This window comes from Arachis hypogaea, chromosome 12, assembly GCF_003086295.3.
Source record: "Arachis hypogaea cultivar Tifrunner chromosome 12, arahy.Tifrunner.gnm2.J5K5, whole genome shotgun sequence".
NCBI lineage: Eukaryota > Viridiplantae > Streptophyta > Magnoliopsida > Fabales > Fabaceae > Arachis > Arachis hypogaea.
The window spans coordinates 16,648,236-16,663,930 of record NC_092047.1 but is presented as its reverse complement, the minus strand read 5'-3'; the positions used below and the strand labels follow the sequence as shown (position 1 = coordinate 16,663,930).

The following is a 15,695-nucleotide window of genomic DNA, read 5'->3' as shown; positions in this document are numbered from 1 at the left end:
TAGCATATGTATAGTATACTAGACGAGTTTAATTTATATATATTACATGCTAGTATATATTGATGGCAACTTTTCTTCATTATTCTCTCATTAATATGTACAACATCGAATATCATGGTTTTAAATTATGATTACAATGATGATAAATATGATACGTTGTAAAAAAAAACAAAAAAAACAACTATAGCAACGGTAGTTATTACTTTCACGGTTATATATATACTATAAAAATAATAATTTAAAATTATCTTATTTAATTTAATATTTATAATTTTATATATGAAATATTTATAATCATGCATTTAGTTTAATACATTTAATACTACTTAATTATTTTAACAGTAATTAAAAAATATAAAATAAAATAAACAGTGATTAATAAAAATACAAAATAAAATAATTTTTTATTATTTTTCAAATATTTTTATTACTTTCATGTGCATGCAATAATAACAGATAGACACCGCAACAGAATATATATTATCGCAATTAGAGTTTTATAACCTCAATTTAATTAAACCATAACAGAGATTAAAGCTATTATTACTACTTAAATGGCTAATTAAGCAAATGTGATCGATCTAGTTATAATTCCTCATCATCCTAAGTGCCAATTCTTGCAGCTCACCCAAATCACTGTCATTATAAGATGATGATCTTTTCTTGGAACAAGCTTGGAATGAGAAATCCTCCACAGTGCTCAGCATGCTCATTATTCCATCACTAATAATGCTACTTTGATCAATTGACTCATCAAGTGAACAACTTTGGGGTGATGGCATGTAACTAATATCATTATTAGTGGGACAAAATTGATTATTATTACTATAATTATTGAATAATAATGTTTGTCCTACTCCAATATTATTATTGTTCCACTGATTATGATGATTCTGCATGTTTTGATGAGCTAGCTGTGCCTTCACTTGCATTAGTTGTGCTTGCAAGCATGCTACCTACATTAATTATTAATTATATACTTCAATCAAAAGATAAACAAATATAAGATAGAGATAAAAATAATATTATCACAATTAATGATGATTATATATATAAGATGACATATATATGTATATGGATTTGATGTAAATATATATATTGAGATTTTTTTTAAATAAATATTTTAATTCTTTTATTTACCGAAATATATAATTTAGAGTTAATTTATATTTTTAGGTTATATTACTTAGCTTATTTCCAGTGTAAACAAATTAAGTATATGCATGTATTTCATTTATACTGTGGATATTTACACTATAAACGAAATAAACAATATAACTTAAAAATATAAATTCACTCCAAATAATATATTTCGATAAATAAAAAAAATTAAAATATTTATTTAAAAAATTTTAGATATATTGACCTCCTAATAAAATTGTTTACACTATTGTATATATGTCTAATTAATGATGTATATATTGTTATATATATATATATATATATATATATAGTCTATAATTTTTATTATTTAGTACTTAAAGAATCATGCATTCAAACTTTTGAATATGATGAATATATATATAGTATAAAATAATTTTATATTATATTGTCAATATGTACACTACTCTCTCTCTCTCTCTCTCACAGATTCATAGAAGCCAAACCCAGACACAACATCAGGTAGGTGAACAAGACAAGAGGGAGATGTAGAAAATCCATTGAGGGGAAGATTCTAACATGCACATAATAAAAATGATAGAGAGAAGAATTATAGCTCAAAATAACATGTATAAATAAAGTTTTATTTTAATAAAGTTTGATCCAATTATTTAGCTAATTATTGGTTTAATAAATTCTTGGAGGAGTCAAGGAGATAGAGTAAAATTTTAAAATTTTGTTAACAATATATATATATATATATATCAAAATCATTTCATTTTACTACTTTTTCTAATCAGTGACTCAGTGTTGTTCTAATTAAGGGGAATATATACTTGAATGAAAAATATTTCTGTGTTGCAAATGAACTTGATAGATCAATTTGGGAAGAGTGATTACAAGTTCGTTGTTGAAAATTATTTGTCCTCTTCCCAAAAAGGATATTCAAAAACACAACCCCACTATAATTTTGCGAGCATAATTAATATAGTTTTAGAGGAAATTAAATTAAACTCAGTTAATATATAGTTACTTTTTATTGTATATATATATATATATCCAAAAATTTATATGATCCAAGATATTAAAAATATTAACATTATCATACACAGCATAATCTTTAATTTTTCGTTCAATTTTTATAACTATATTACGCACACACTAAAAATCAATTATTAATATAAAATATAATTTAAAATACAAACATAAGTAAAAAATATATATATTTATATATTTGTATGCATATATAATATATTTTTATGTTGATAAATATATAGAAAAGTGTAATAGTACCTGTTGTTGTAAGGCAAAAATATGAGAGACACAACCATAGACAGGGTCTCTAATACGAGCTTGAGCCTCATAAGCAATTGTGAGCACAGCCTCACACCTTTCATGACTTGGAATCTGCATTAGCATCTTTGAAACATTGCTTGCACCAAACACTTTGTGGATCGCTGCAAATCTTGCCGCCCCTTGTTCCGAGCTGAAGTATGGCGCGAATACGCAGTCCGACGCGCACTTTCGCCTTAGGAACTTGCATGCCCCGCACGGCGAGCCGGAGCCGGAGCTACTGGTGGTACTAGAAGCCATAGATTGATCGAGAAAACAACAAGGGAATAAAATAGAAATTAAAGGAACTAGAAAAAATATACAAATTAAAAAGAGATAAGTTTTTTTCCCCTTTTAGAAAGACTTAATTCTTGGGGGAAGATGGACGAATTAAGAGTTGTAACGAAGTTTAGAAACCTCTTTCAAAATGCTAGAACTCAGAACTTTTGATGAAGAGAAAATAAAGATAGGGTGTTAATTAATTATGATGAATACATAATAAATTAATAATAGTATAATGTTATATTATTATTACTATATGGTTGGGTTTATGTGAAACTGAAAGGAGTGATATAATAAAATTGGTTTTTGAGGCACACGGGTAGACTAGGAAATGGTGCAAAGAAAAATTGTTGATGAGTGTGGTGTGGGAAAGGTGGGAAAATGGTTGCTAAGTATATGGTCATAAGTTATAAGGGGAGAATTGAATAGTGGAGGGGGCATTGGGAATAAGGGACATAAAGAAAGGGGAAGTGTCTTATAAGAAAGGTGAATGGGGGACATGGGAGGCACATTTGTAGGGTTCTAAGGGGACATTTACTCATGCTTGGAGGCAATTTCTTCAAATACATGCTAGTAATTCGTAAGAGCCTTAATTCATTCAAATACAGAAATTGGAACTAAACTCAAAACTGCTTCTTCAAATTGATTATTAGTATTCAAATAGTATTCAAATAGTATTCAAAATCTCAAAAATGTATGTGTAAATAATTTTTAATAAGTCAATTTTAAACAACTGTAATTAACAATTATTAATTAATAATAATTAATTAATATAAAATTCAATTCAAAAATATTTGTTATAGACTTTTGTTAATTACTTAGTGAGATTGCTATACTTATTATGTTTGAGAATCATCTGATGAAAAATTATTAAAGAATTGATATAATACACTTTAATTAATTTTTACAAGATATTATTAGTGTATTTTTTTTTAAAAGTTATTTTAGTATATACTGTCAATCTAAGGAGCCACAATGAGATTGAAATTGTGTAGTCATGAAATACATATTTAGACGATAATATATATTATTTTATTATAGTAAAATGAGATTTTTAACTTAATATTTAGCTACTTAGGGTTATGTATTATTATTATTATATCTCCCAATATGATAAGTAGGCCTATTTTGTCACAGATTGAAATTCTATTTAAGAGTTTACTGTTATTTAATGGGTTTTTATATACACATAATGTGAGATTTAAATATTCTAATATTTATTTAAACGGACGGATGAACTAATCAATAGATTAATCCAAATTTTATTATTATTTTTGTTATTTTTTGTTGGTTTTTTTTTTCATTGGAATGTTGAGACACATAAAAAATAGAAATAAGTACTTTTTTTTTGTCCCTAATGTCTTGGGTCAAAATCAAAATCGTCATCGACTTTTTTTTTTCTTACTAAAATCATCCTCAACGTTATTAAACGTTTTAAAATCATCCTTTTAAATATAATAATTTTTGAAATGATACAAATGCCCTTTTCTTATTATCACTACTCAATACTCACCCCACCCACCCATTACCTCCATCGCTTCCCAGTTCCCACCTAAAACAGAAAAGAAAAACCAAAAACGAAGAAGAAAAGGAACAAAAGAGGAAGAAGAAAAGAAAAAGAAAGGAAGAAGAGAGAGGTGACAGCGGGGAAGAGAGCGGAGACCTTCCAACGTCGGCGAGTGACTTCTCTCTCCCTTTCCTGCCTTGCCGGCTGCACGTTCCGACATTGGCACTGGCTTCTCGGTGCTATCGTACGACGTGATGGCGAAGATAGTGACGTCGTTCGATGACACAACCCTGAAGGTAGCGTCGGTGGTGTGCCAGTCGTGGTGGGAGGCGATGATGCTGCTCCGATAAAGAAGAAGTTCAAGCACGAAAGCCCATGGGTGAAGCAAAATGTAGAAAAAATACTGGAGTCGTTCGAGAAGGCGGGGGAGCGTGGATCTTCACTCGCCATGGTGGATGCCGGGCTCATGTATTGGGAGAGAGGGCAGAAGTAGAGAGCCCTTGATTTCAAGGTTAGGAATTTCGTATTTGCAATTTAGGGGAGAAGCGAAACTCAGAAACCATACTGCACAGTGCAATTTAGAGATTTCATATTTGTAAGGTATTTTTTTTCTAAACTAATTTTAAGGTTGAGTTTCTAATTGTAGATATTGGATAAAGCATATTTGTGTTGTTCATAGTGTGTTGACTTTAGCTTAAATTAGATTAGTTCATACTTGGGTACATTATCATTGCCATTTTAGATTTTTGCTGTGGAACAAATCAATGAACACGTAATTTAGCTCATAGGTGCCTTTGTTTGTTTGACCAAAATGTATTTGATTCAATTGTTCAAGTCCTAGTTAGATATGTAGCTATGTTAAAACTTGAAAGGTGAGGCTGGCGCCAATAGAAGAAGAGTTGATGTTGGTGATGGAGAGGGAGAAGAAGGTGGAGAAAGAGACGGGGACAGAAGTGGTGGGTTGGCGAAAAGGGAGAGAAGAAAAAGATAGAAAGAGAGTGAAGAGATACGGAGGGTTGGAGAGGGTTTGTTTTGTCTTTTAATATTATTTTTAATATTTTTTTATTTTTATAAAAGGATAAAATTATCCAAAAAATATTGTTTATTGACAAAAGAATGATTTTAAAACGTTTAATAACGTTGAAGATGATTTTTAATTAAAAAAAAAAATCAAAAACAATTTTAATTTTAATTCAAGACGTTAGGGACGAAAAAACTACTTAACCCTAAAAAATATATAATGACAAATAATGTTATATACTTTAATATACTCCCACTCATTATTATTTATATCCACTCATTTTACTTTAATGTTTATAAAATATATAAGTGTATAATATATATATGAACACTAATTTGGGTGCGGTGTTCCAACTTCCAAATCATGTTTTATTTTGTTGATAATATGAGTATAATTAAATGAGCTAATTAGTAGTGTTTTATAGTATATAATGATTCTCTAGTTAGAGGTGATCATTTTGTGTGTAAATATATTTTTAATTTCCATCTATGAAATTGTATGTTTAGAAATAAATTGACAAATAAAATGTTTGAAAAACAATATAAAATTATCTCAAAGTATCTCAAAATTCTTTTTATTTTATATTTTTTAATTATTACTAGAATAAATGAGTAATATAAGATATAATAAATATCTAATTATGAATTTACATAAAAGAGATTGTAAATGTTAAGTTAAATAAAATAAATTTGAGTTATTATTATATCTCTTTAGCATTATCGTTAATTAATATCACGTAGTATAATTTAAAAATTTAAAAATTTGTCTAGCAGATGCAGTTCATATTTGACATAAATTTTATGGATAATATCCTCTTCATTAGGCTACCAAATATTATCCAATTTGATTCGCAAATATATAGAATTGGATATCAGATATTGGTATCACATTCACGAATTCAATTTGATGAAAAATGAATTAAAAGAACTTAAATAAAGAGTAATTGACTAACAGTAGTTATTTTGTTGGTGTACTAATAGATTAACTGTAGTTATTTTATTTGGTGTATTATACAGGAGATTGGATTGGATTATTTTTACCATTTTAACTATATTTAATGATAAAATTTTATATTTGATACTATAGTTAGAAAAATAATAATATTATCTGTATATAAAAAATTAATTATTCAAATAATATATATATTATAATATAAAATATATATATAAATAAATGAAATAATAATAAATATTTATATATAAATATATATTAATTCATTAGTAATTAATTTTTAGTGCATACCTAATATTTATGTTAATTGATAAGTTCGTTGGAAGAAAATTTAGATTGTATTTTTTTTTTAAATTTCTGGTGTATTGTTGCTTTATTTTCCGCCGAACGCCGCACCTTGAAACTGCGCCGTCTTTGTCGCCTTCTGCCAACTGCCACCTGCCGGTAATGACTACCGACAGCTTTCTATTTACTTTGCCTTAAAAAACATAAATTAAAAGGATATTAAAGTTCTTCGGTGTGTAATTTCAATCGTACACATGCATAACAAGAAAAGTGGATATATATAAATAGACGATATCATAGAAAAAAATGGTGATTTATTTTTATTGTAAATGTTAGGTGATAAATTTGTGTTTAAACTTTAAACAAAAAATCCTTTTAAATAAAAATAATTGAAAACAAAAATTTTTTTGAACTTATTAGATTCATACAGTGTTACAAAGATATATCATTATACGATGTCTAAAAGGAAGAATAAAATTAAGGGATAGAAATTAAAAGGTTAAAAATTTAAGATTAAATTAACTCTTAGTATTATATTTTATATAACATATACAAAATTAAATTATATCTTAATATTTTATTTGGTTCAAAATAAATATTGAGATAAAATAAGAATACTTTTTAAAATATTTTTAGTTAATAAAAGAAAATGCTGTTTAAATTTTTTTCTCCGTTTCTAAAAATTTCAATTATTTTTATGTTTACTTTTTAAAAATATTAAAAAAACTGAAATTTTATTGCTTAAATCTAAAATTTTAATTTCAAATCATTAAACACAATACTAAATCTTAATTATCTAATCTTAGTTCTACTGTCAGTTCTAATTTCTGAAATTTTAGTATATATATATAGCTACGATCTTTATAGTTACATTAATCATAATGACTATATATATATATATATATAATGTTGTCTATAATTATGTTTATTATGATGGTATAAAATTTTAGTAACATTTAAAAAATATTATTTAAATTAAAATAATATTTTTTATTATTTAATAATATTTTTAATTTAAAAAATAAAAATATTATTAAAATGGTTTATCTATTATAGTTACTATAATTATATTTACTATGGATTCTACATATATATACTAAAAAATAAAAAAATCAATTAATTGATCAGTAATAATAAGGGAAAAAAAAGCCTCGTTATTTGCTATATCTTTTCTTCAAAAATTCCTTTGTCAACCATTTCTCCTGCAGAATTGTTACGGTTTCTCTTTTCATAGATAATCGTTCTCTCTAGAACAAAACCAAAGTGAATTACATTAAATAATAAATATATCTATCTACACTATTCAAATGTGTATTATTGATTCTTTCAAGGCTACTTAGCCTAACTCATTATTTTAATCGCACACACGTGTACATTTTGTCTACATTTTCAGCTCAAACAAAAATGTGTTCACATAAATAAAATAATAATTTATTACATATAATTAATTAAATAATTAATAATATTGCACTAGTGATGAACTATTAAGACTTTCCGGGCTCTGACATGGAAGATAGCAACATAGATTCCTTAAAGATATGATTAAAAACAAGAACAAGTACTATATATGTATATTTTAACTGTTTGTGACATGGAACTATATATGTATAATTATTGTTCTGTATTGGGTTCTTCAACTTCAAGATTTAATTGCCATTTATGTTTTGTAACAGTGTAATGATGTTATTGAGTTTCATTGCACTTAGCCACTTCCCTTTTTCATATGCATTATTTATTATTATACCATGTCTCACAAAGGAACAGAAAGTTTACGGCGCCCACTTCATTATTATATTACTTTCAAAAATAAGAAATAACTTTTTTTCTTTAAATATAGTAGGATAGGATATACAGCACTTGTTCATTCTGAGTTGCAATTTATAACGTATATATAAAAGAAAATTTAATAATTTTAGTATAAATTATTCTAAATGGTTAAACTCAATGTTCTCAAACTCGCGACTTAAACGAGTTTACGAATTTAGATAGTGGAATATAAATTTGTTTTTGAGTGAGTAGACTAGTATAAATTCGACCAAAATTAAGTTTGAACTCGAGTTAACGAGTTTGTTTTGGGTGTCTATTTTGAAAAAAATAGCATCGTTTTGGTCCAAAATAAAAGGAAAAACAATCTAACTCTAATTGTTGCGACCTCTCTGCCATTCTCTTTCTCTGTTTCATTGTTGTGACCTCCGTCCGTTTGCTATCCGTCATTCGCCGTCGGTCGCCTGTGTCTTCATGTGTCGCATGCGCTCTTTACTCTCTGTTGAGTTTGCTCTACTTCTCCTTACTCTCACTCTCTGTTTTGTTATGTGGAGCATTTGCCGTTCGCCGCACTGTTGTCATTCATCGCATTGCCACCGTTTGTCGTGTCTTCTGCCGTTCGTCGCGCTGTCGTCGTTCGTTTGCACAGAATTGCTGCTTGTCTGTTTGCGCAACTGCGCTTGGTTTTTCTACTCCATTCAGGTATGTTTTAAAAAACTTCATAGTTTTTGTTGCTGAGTTACTGCATTTTGTAGTTGTTAGTTGTTAATCAAAACTTTACTTTAATTTCATAGTTTCTTTGATGTTTCTAAAGTTTGAGATTTGTAATTTTTACTACAAGAAAAGCACTAAATACCGTCAAAATTACCGTCAGATTTAGCGTTGACTTGTACCGGCGGATTTAGCATTGGGTTTTCCGACGGAATGGAGGAGAGATTCATCGCCAAAAAAGATTACTATCGGAACATCTTTTCCGTTACTAAAGCCAACGGTAATTATCGGCGCGAAAACATAACTCACTACAAGAAAACCGGCAGATAGCGGCGGTTATTTAGCAGCGGTTATATATAACCGCTGCTAAATAAATTCTGCCAGCGGTTCTTGTAGCGGTTTTAGGGGACGCTACCAAATGAGCTTATTTTGCAGCGGTTTTTCGGTAACCGCTGCAAGATGTACCCGTTTTGCAGTGGTTTTTGTGGCGGTTTTAGGGGACGTTGCTAAATAATCTCATTTTGCAGCGGTTTTTCTGTAACCCCTACTAAATGTCCAGTTGTTGAATACATTGATACTCGTTTTGCAGCGGTTTTTTTCCAACCGCTGCAATATTATTTTTAACTTGAATTTTTTTTGTATAAACATTATTTCCTTCTTATAACTGTTCTAATCCTCGCTATTTTTTTTAATGAAAAGATAAGGTTCAAACACTGCAACTTAATTAATGCATTAAATAAATTTTGAATTTTGTGTTACATAAAAAATAATTCATTACTTAAAAAAAATTTATACATGAATAACTAAAACCGAATTTACGAATCATGTTTTCTCTTGTAGTATCAGCCATTTTGAGTTTGTATTTAACCATAACTGGTAACATAAAAATCAAGTAAACGTCCGAATTCACTAACTCAAAACAAAGTTCAATGGAGCATAAAAATCAGAATTACTAAAGTAGACAAACAAGTTTTGAGTCAAAATTTCTCATCAACATCGTATTGACCTGGCCAGAAATATTCTGTCAAAAAAGTGCTGCAGTGACGTGATAACGGATCTGATAAGTCATCTCCAAACCATGGCATCTTGTTCAGATCGAAACCCCTTTTTGCAGCATGTACTGCATCTTCTCTGTGTTGGGTGTTTAAAGTTTCATTGTCTTCTTCTGGAACCCTATTAAGCTCAACATCCCTGGAGATGTCATATCCACCGGAGGAGATAGCATCTAAATCATCTTCTGAATCAGTGTCTGCTCCATCTAGAATGTCAGCAACTATTTCACCTGAATATTCAGCTGACACTGAATATATGAACATGCAACCAACAACATATAAATCTAGTTAAAAGATAATGATAACTTCCAAGTCATTCTAGTTACTAAGGAAAGAAAATTTCGAAATTATGGGAAGAGGACTTTCAAAATTAACAAATACAAAATTAACTATTACCGTCTCCTTCGTCAGTAGTTTAGACAGATTTCTTGGAAAGAAGCTCTCTAATAGCACGTTTTATATACTTCAATTCCTCTTTTGAAGCAATCTCCAACTCAACACCATGCGAGTTATTAAATCGCATCTGCACCATAATAAAATGTATAGTTGATGGTCTATTTTGTAAAACATATTGTGTCTCTGTAATTCACTTACTGTGCTAGAAATTTATTACCAACCTTTACTTCAGCAAGTATGTCTTCAGATGTCCTACCAGCTACAAATGTCACAAAAACATAGCCAAATTTCTCCTCGTACCTTGATCCCCATTCATGAAGTTCCTACAAAAATTTTAGCATTAATAGAACAACTATCACTATTTAAATGTCATAAGCATATAGCAACTTAAAATTCTTATTTTTCAAACAATGTTGAACGCAAGTGTTTAAGGGTACGGCTAATGAACATACCTGCACAGTAGCTTCGTTCACCGTTTCCAAGTATTCATTAGAACAAGATCGACCTGATAAAGCCTCCAACCAAGACCTAACATTCAACTTACGGGACCATATGTCTCTGGCAACCGTAATTGCATGTTCCAATGAAGAGAATGGAGAGGCCATAGCCATTTTGTTAGCGAACGTTGTGCCTGCACAGCATGATGAGAAATCCTCCGTTTTCATTTATCCTGTTACAACACCTTTTTATATTAACTATATTTGTCAATGATAACAATATTGTAATTCAAGATAATTTACCCGATGTCATAATTTTCTTTATTGGATGTTAAGAACAATAACAATGATGATGATGAGGAACTGGTGGCATTAATGAAAATAAACTTGAAATGAAAACTTAATTCAAATACGAAAACATAGATAATAATGTAACCAGCAAACTGCGCACATCATAAACACTGTTAAACTTATCAAACACACACAGATACTCTGAAAATGCTACACATGTTTTGCCATATTTTCACTATGGCACATAATCTATTTTATCAGAACCATCTGCTACTGGGTATTCTATATCATCATCTCTTGTCAACTGTAAATCACTGATGTCACCTGCTGCTGACATGTTCAACCCGGGCTGAGGAGAAAAAGCAGCTTCAACATCCTCATTCTCTCCTCCCATGTCATACAAGTCTCGTGGTTTTACATGAAGCACTACACTCCATTCTTGATCTACTTTATCACGTACATAGTACACGAGCTGAGCTTCTGATGTCAATATGTACGGTTCATCCTCTTCTCGATCACCGGTGTGAATTGGACGAGCGAAATTAACGCTGGTAAGGCCCAGATGGTCTTGTTTGATTCCTCTTCTCGTAGTTGTATCAGCCCAAATACATTTGAACAAAACCACTGTGAAATGGCAGCTGTAATTCAGTTCGATGATGTCCATAATTTTTTCATAATATGGAACACTACCATCAGCCACTCAGTTGTAACGCATGCTGGCATAACTTCTTGTATTGGATGAGACATAAACTCCACTATTTTGTGTTTTCAGCCTGTCTTCCTTTGTGATAGTTCTAAACTTGTACCCATTGACGTTGTATGACCCAAACCGTCTTGCCTGAAGCATGGGACCACATGCTAGCAACTTCATTTCTTTCGAAGGTACGGTACTGTCCATTGGAACCTAGCACCATAAATTAGAGTTTCTTCGTATTAAAAATTGGAATTTACAAGAAATAATTCTAGGAAAGAAATAAGTTGGTCAGCTTAAATTTCAACGAACCTCACGCTTGAACCGGCTTGGAAATTCTGCATGCACAACACGGTCTATCTTAGAGTGCGACCTTGTTTGATCCCGTAACTTTCGCTTGGTTTCTGACCTAAATTTACTTTACGACATAACAAGAAATTAGTCCAACAACTGAGTGTTTGAAATTGGTTATAATCATGCTTAATGATTACATCTACATACTTACTCAATAAATGGAGCGACGGCCTCGCAATTGACTAGCACATGACGATGTGCCTGATCTCTTTCCATTGGGGTTAGTGCAAAATGTGATACAGCCCCCGAAGCTTTTCCATTTTCAGGGAACTTAGTACATCCTGCATTGTTTGCAATATCAACAGATCGATCGTCAACTTGCGCTGGACGTTTGATTCTAGTCTCAGTATTATCCAAATATCTGGAGCAGAATGTCAAAATCTCCTCGGATAAATAGCCCTCCGCAATTGAGCCTTCAGCTTGTGCCCTGTTACGCACGTATTGCTTCAATCGTCCCAAGTACCTTTTACATGAATACGACATAATGTTTAGTATATACGTAAGAAAATTGGAAAAAGGATTCTTAAATGCGTTTATTAGCACGTTAACCTTTCTATTAGATACATCCGCCGATAATGTACCGGGCCACCAAGTTTTAGTTCATCAACGAGGTGCACCGTAAGGTGAACCATGACAGTGAAGAAGGATGGAGGAAATATCATTTCCATCTGACACAGAGTTTGCACAACATGATTCTGAAGGGCACCTTGCACAACATGATTCTGAAGGGCACCAAGCTGCATAGGATTTATAGCTTTTCCACAGAGTTCTCAAAAAAATGAGGACAGATTCGCAATCACATTCGATACCGGACTTGGCAATGCATTCTTCACCAAAATTGGAAGTAATTTTTCCATTAGAATGTGGCAGTCGTGACTCTTCAACCCATACAACTTGCGCTGCCGGATGTCAACACAACGAGCAATATTGCTCGAGTAACCATCTGGAAAGACCACGTTCTGTAGAGTCTTCAGAAATACATCCTTCTGTGGATTCGACATTGTGAACATTGCTGAAGGATATTTACCACCTTTGTCCGGCCACAATTCAGGCCTTATGCCCATGCTTTGTAAATCTTTGCGAGCTTTAAGATTATCTTTTGATTTGACGCTATCGTTTAAGATAGTGAAGACCACATTGTCACAAATATTTTTCTCTATGTGCATCACGTCAAGGTTATGACGCAACATGTGATCCTTCCAGTACGGGAGATCAAAGAACACACTCCTCTTTTTCCAATACGAGTCATCTTGATCTGCATCTTCACTAATGCGTCTTCTTTTGGCTGTCAGAGTTGAGTTCTTCCCAAATGATACTTGCATGTTACAATGCTGCCTTAAGACATCTGTTCCAGAATACTTCTTCGGTGGATCCCTGCTTTCAGCTTGTCCATCAAATCGACTACGGTCTAGTCTATAGTCTATACTTATGGCTCTGAGTCAAGAAGCGGCGATGTCCCATGTAACACTATTTTCGACTGAATGTTAGTCGCTGAGGCTTAGCGTCCACATTACAGTTCGGACATGCTAACCCACTGTACGTGTTCCATCCAGATAAATTTTCCAACCCCGGAAAATCGCTAATAGTCCACATTAGCGCCGCACGCATCTTGAAAGTGGTCCTCTTATTAGCATCATAAGTTTCAACACCATCCCACAATTACTTCAACTCATCCACCAAGGGCTCCAAATATACATCTATGTCATTACCCGGCATTTTAGGATCGGGAATAATCATAGATAGGATAAAAGATGTTTGTTTCATGCAAAGCCATGGAGGAAGATTGTACGGAATAAGAATCACTGGCCAAATGGAATACTTCGTACTCATATTGCCGAAAGGATTAAACCCGTCACTAGCTAAAGCTAAACGAACATTGCGCGGATCGTTGGAAAAACATGGATACTTTGCATCAAATTCTTTCCATGCTTCAGCGTCCCTTGGATGCCTCAAGTACCCATCATTATTATCAAACTCTTTATGCCATACCATGTCAGTTGAAGTCTTGCTACACATGAATAACCGTTGTAGTCATGGTATAAGAGGAAAGTAACGGAGAGTTTTTGCTAGGAGAGGCTTTCCGTTCTTCCTGACCGGTATTTTGAGTTTCGTAACGGAACCCTTTCGACCCTTTCGCGTTTTTTGCTTCCAGATTCTGGTCCATTTTCCTGTTTAATTTTACTAAGTTTGATTAATTTGGTTAATTATTTGATTTTGGAGTGAACACACTTAGGCCCAACTTCTCAAAGTTCTTCATTCATCTTCGAATTAACTTGAGGCAAATACTTTTGTGGCCCAATTTCTCCTTCCCAATTTATTTATTTATTTATTTTTATCTATTAATGTCTTTTATCTATTTGTCTCTCTCTATTTTTTTTTGGTCTTACAGAACATACACACTCTACGTCAGTCTAACCCAGTATTGGAACCCTTTTCAATTTTATATTGTATTGTTTGAACTCAATAAATGAGACCAAAAAAAAAATCTTATTATAAATGGACCAGTACTTTTCTATCTCTACTGAATAGGTTACATGAGAAGTTCATATTTTGGACCTATATATTGAAAATGGACTTATGGTTGTTGCTGTAATTATTGAGATTGTGTGATCCTTTTTATCCACTATACCGTGTCTGATTTTGCTGCCATATGCTTACCGATTCAATTGGATTGTGCGTAAACATTGCTGTTTAGAATTATGTTCAACATACTATCATGCTATTCTTGAGTTTGAATTGCAGTTTGTTCGCTTATCTGATATATTGTTCACATATTGCTGCTGGGATTCCTGAGGTTAAGCTGCATTTTGATTAACTGATTTTGAAACTTAGTTCTTTCTCCAACCATTAATCTGCGTTGACTGTGATTGTGTTTTTACATGTAGGAACAAGATATGATTTTGTTATTCTTATTCATTCATCCATTGCCTCGAAGATTCTATTGTTCTTTGTGTTTCTTTTCTGCTCATTTTTTTGTTTACGTCCTTTGATGCTGTTTGTTTACCTCGAGCTTTGAAATGTTGCTGTCCCTTTTTGTTTATGTTGATCTGGTTTTTTTTTTTTAAATTCTGTCCACATGAAAATTATAAGCTAAGTAGAAGCTTTGTTGTGCTTTTGTTGGATTTGGTTGTTCCTTTGGTTTGGACAGGAGGGATAAAAAAATCAGACTTGAGGCAAATACTTTTGTGGCCCAATTTCTCCTTCCCCATTTATTTATTTATTTATTTTTATCTATTAATGTCTTTTATCTATTTGTCTCTCTCTATTTTTTTTGGTCTTACAGAACATACACACTCTCCCTCAGTCTAACCCAGTATTGGAACCCTTTTCAATTTTATATTGTATTGTTTGAACTCAATAAATGAGACCCAAAAAAAATCTTATTATAAATGGACCAGTACTTTTCTATCTCTACTGAATAGGTTACATGAGAAGTTCATATTTTGGATCTATATATTGAAAATGGACTTATGGTTGTTGCTGTAATTATTGAGATTGTGTGATCCTTTTTATCCACTAT

The 15,695-nt window shown here is 31.4% G+C and overlaps 2 protein-coding genes across 2 annotated transcripts; both read right to left on the bottom strand.

Annotated features, from left to right (window-relative positions):
- Nucleotides 1–385: 385 nt before the first annotated feature.
- Nucleotides 386–3,182, bottom strand: LOC112729162 (LOB domain-containing protein 16-like). The gene is made up of 2 exons (XM_025779506.3): nucleotides 2,395–3,182; nucleotides 386–956 (listed from the first exon to the last, which is right to left on the bottom strand). Exons 1-2 carry the CDS (start codon nucleotides 2,692–2,694, stop codon nucleotides 582–584), a joined length of 675 nt encoding a protein of 224 aa, XP_025635291.1. The 5' UTR covers nucleotides 2,695–3,182; the 3' UTR covers nucleotides 386–581.
- Nucleotides 3,183–11,830: 8,648 nt separating this feature from the next.
- Nucleotides 11,831–14,167, bottom strand: LOC112729764 (uncharacterized). Its single transcript, XM_025779915.1, has 6 exons — nucleotides 13,839–14,167; nucleotides 12,985–13,609; nucleotides 12,725–12,912; nucleotides 12,327–12,638; nucleotides 12,134–12,230; nucleotides 11,831–12,034 (listed from the first exon to the last, which is right to left on the bottom strand). The coding sequence occupies exons 1-6, from the start codon at nucleotides 14,165–14,167 to the stop codon at nucleotides 11,831–11,833; spliced, it is 1,755 nt and encodes a 584-aa protein (XP_025635700.1).
- Nucleotides 14,168–15,695: the final 1,528 nt, after the last annotated feature.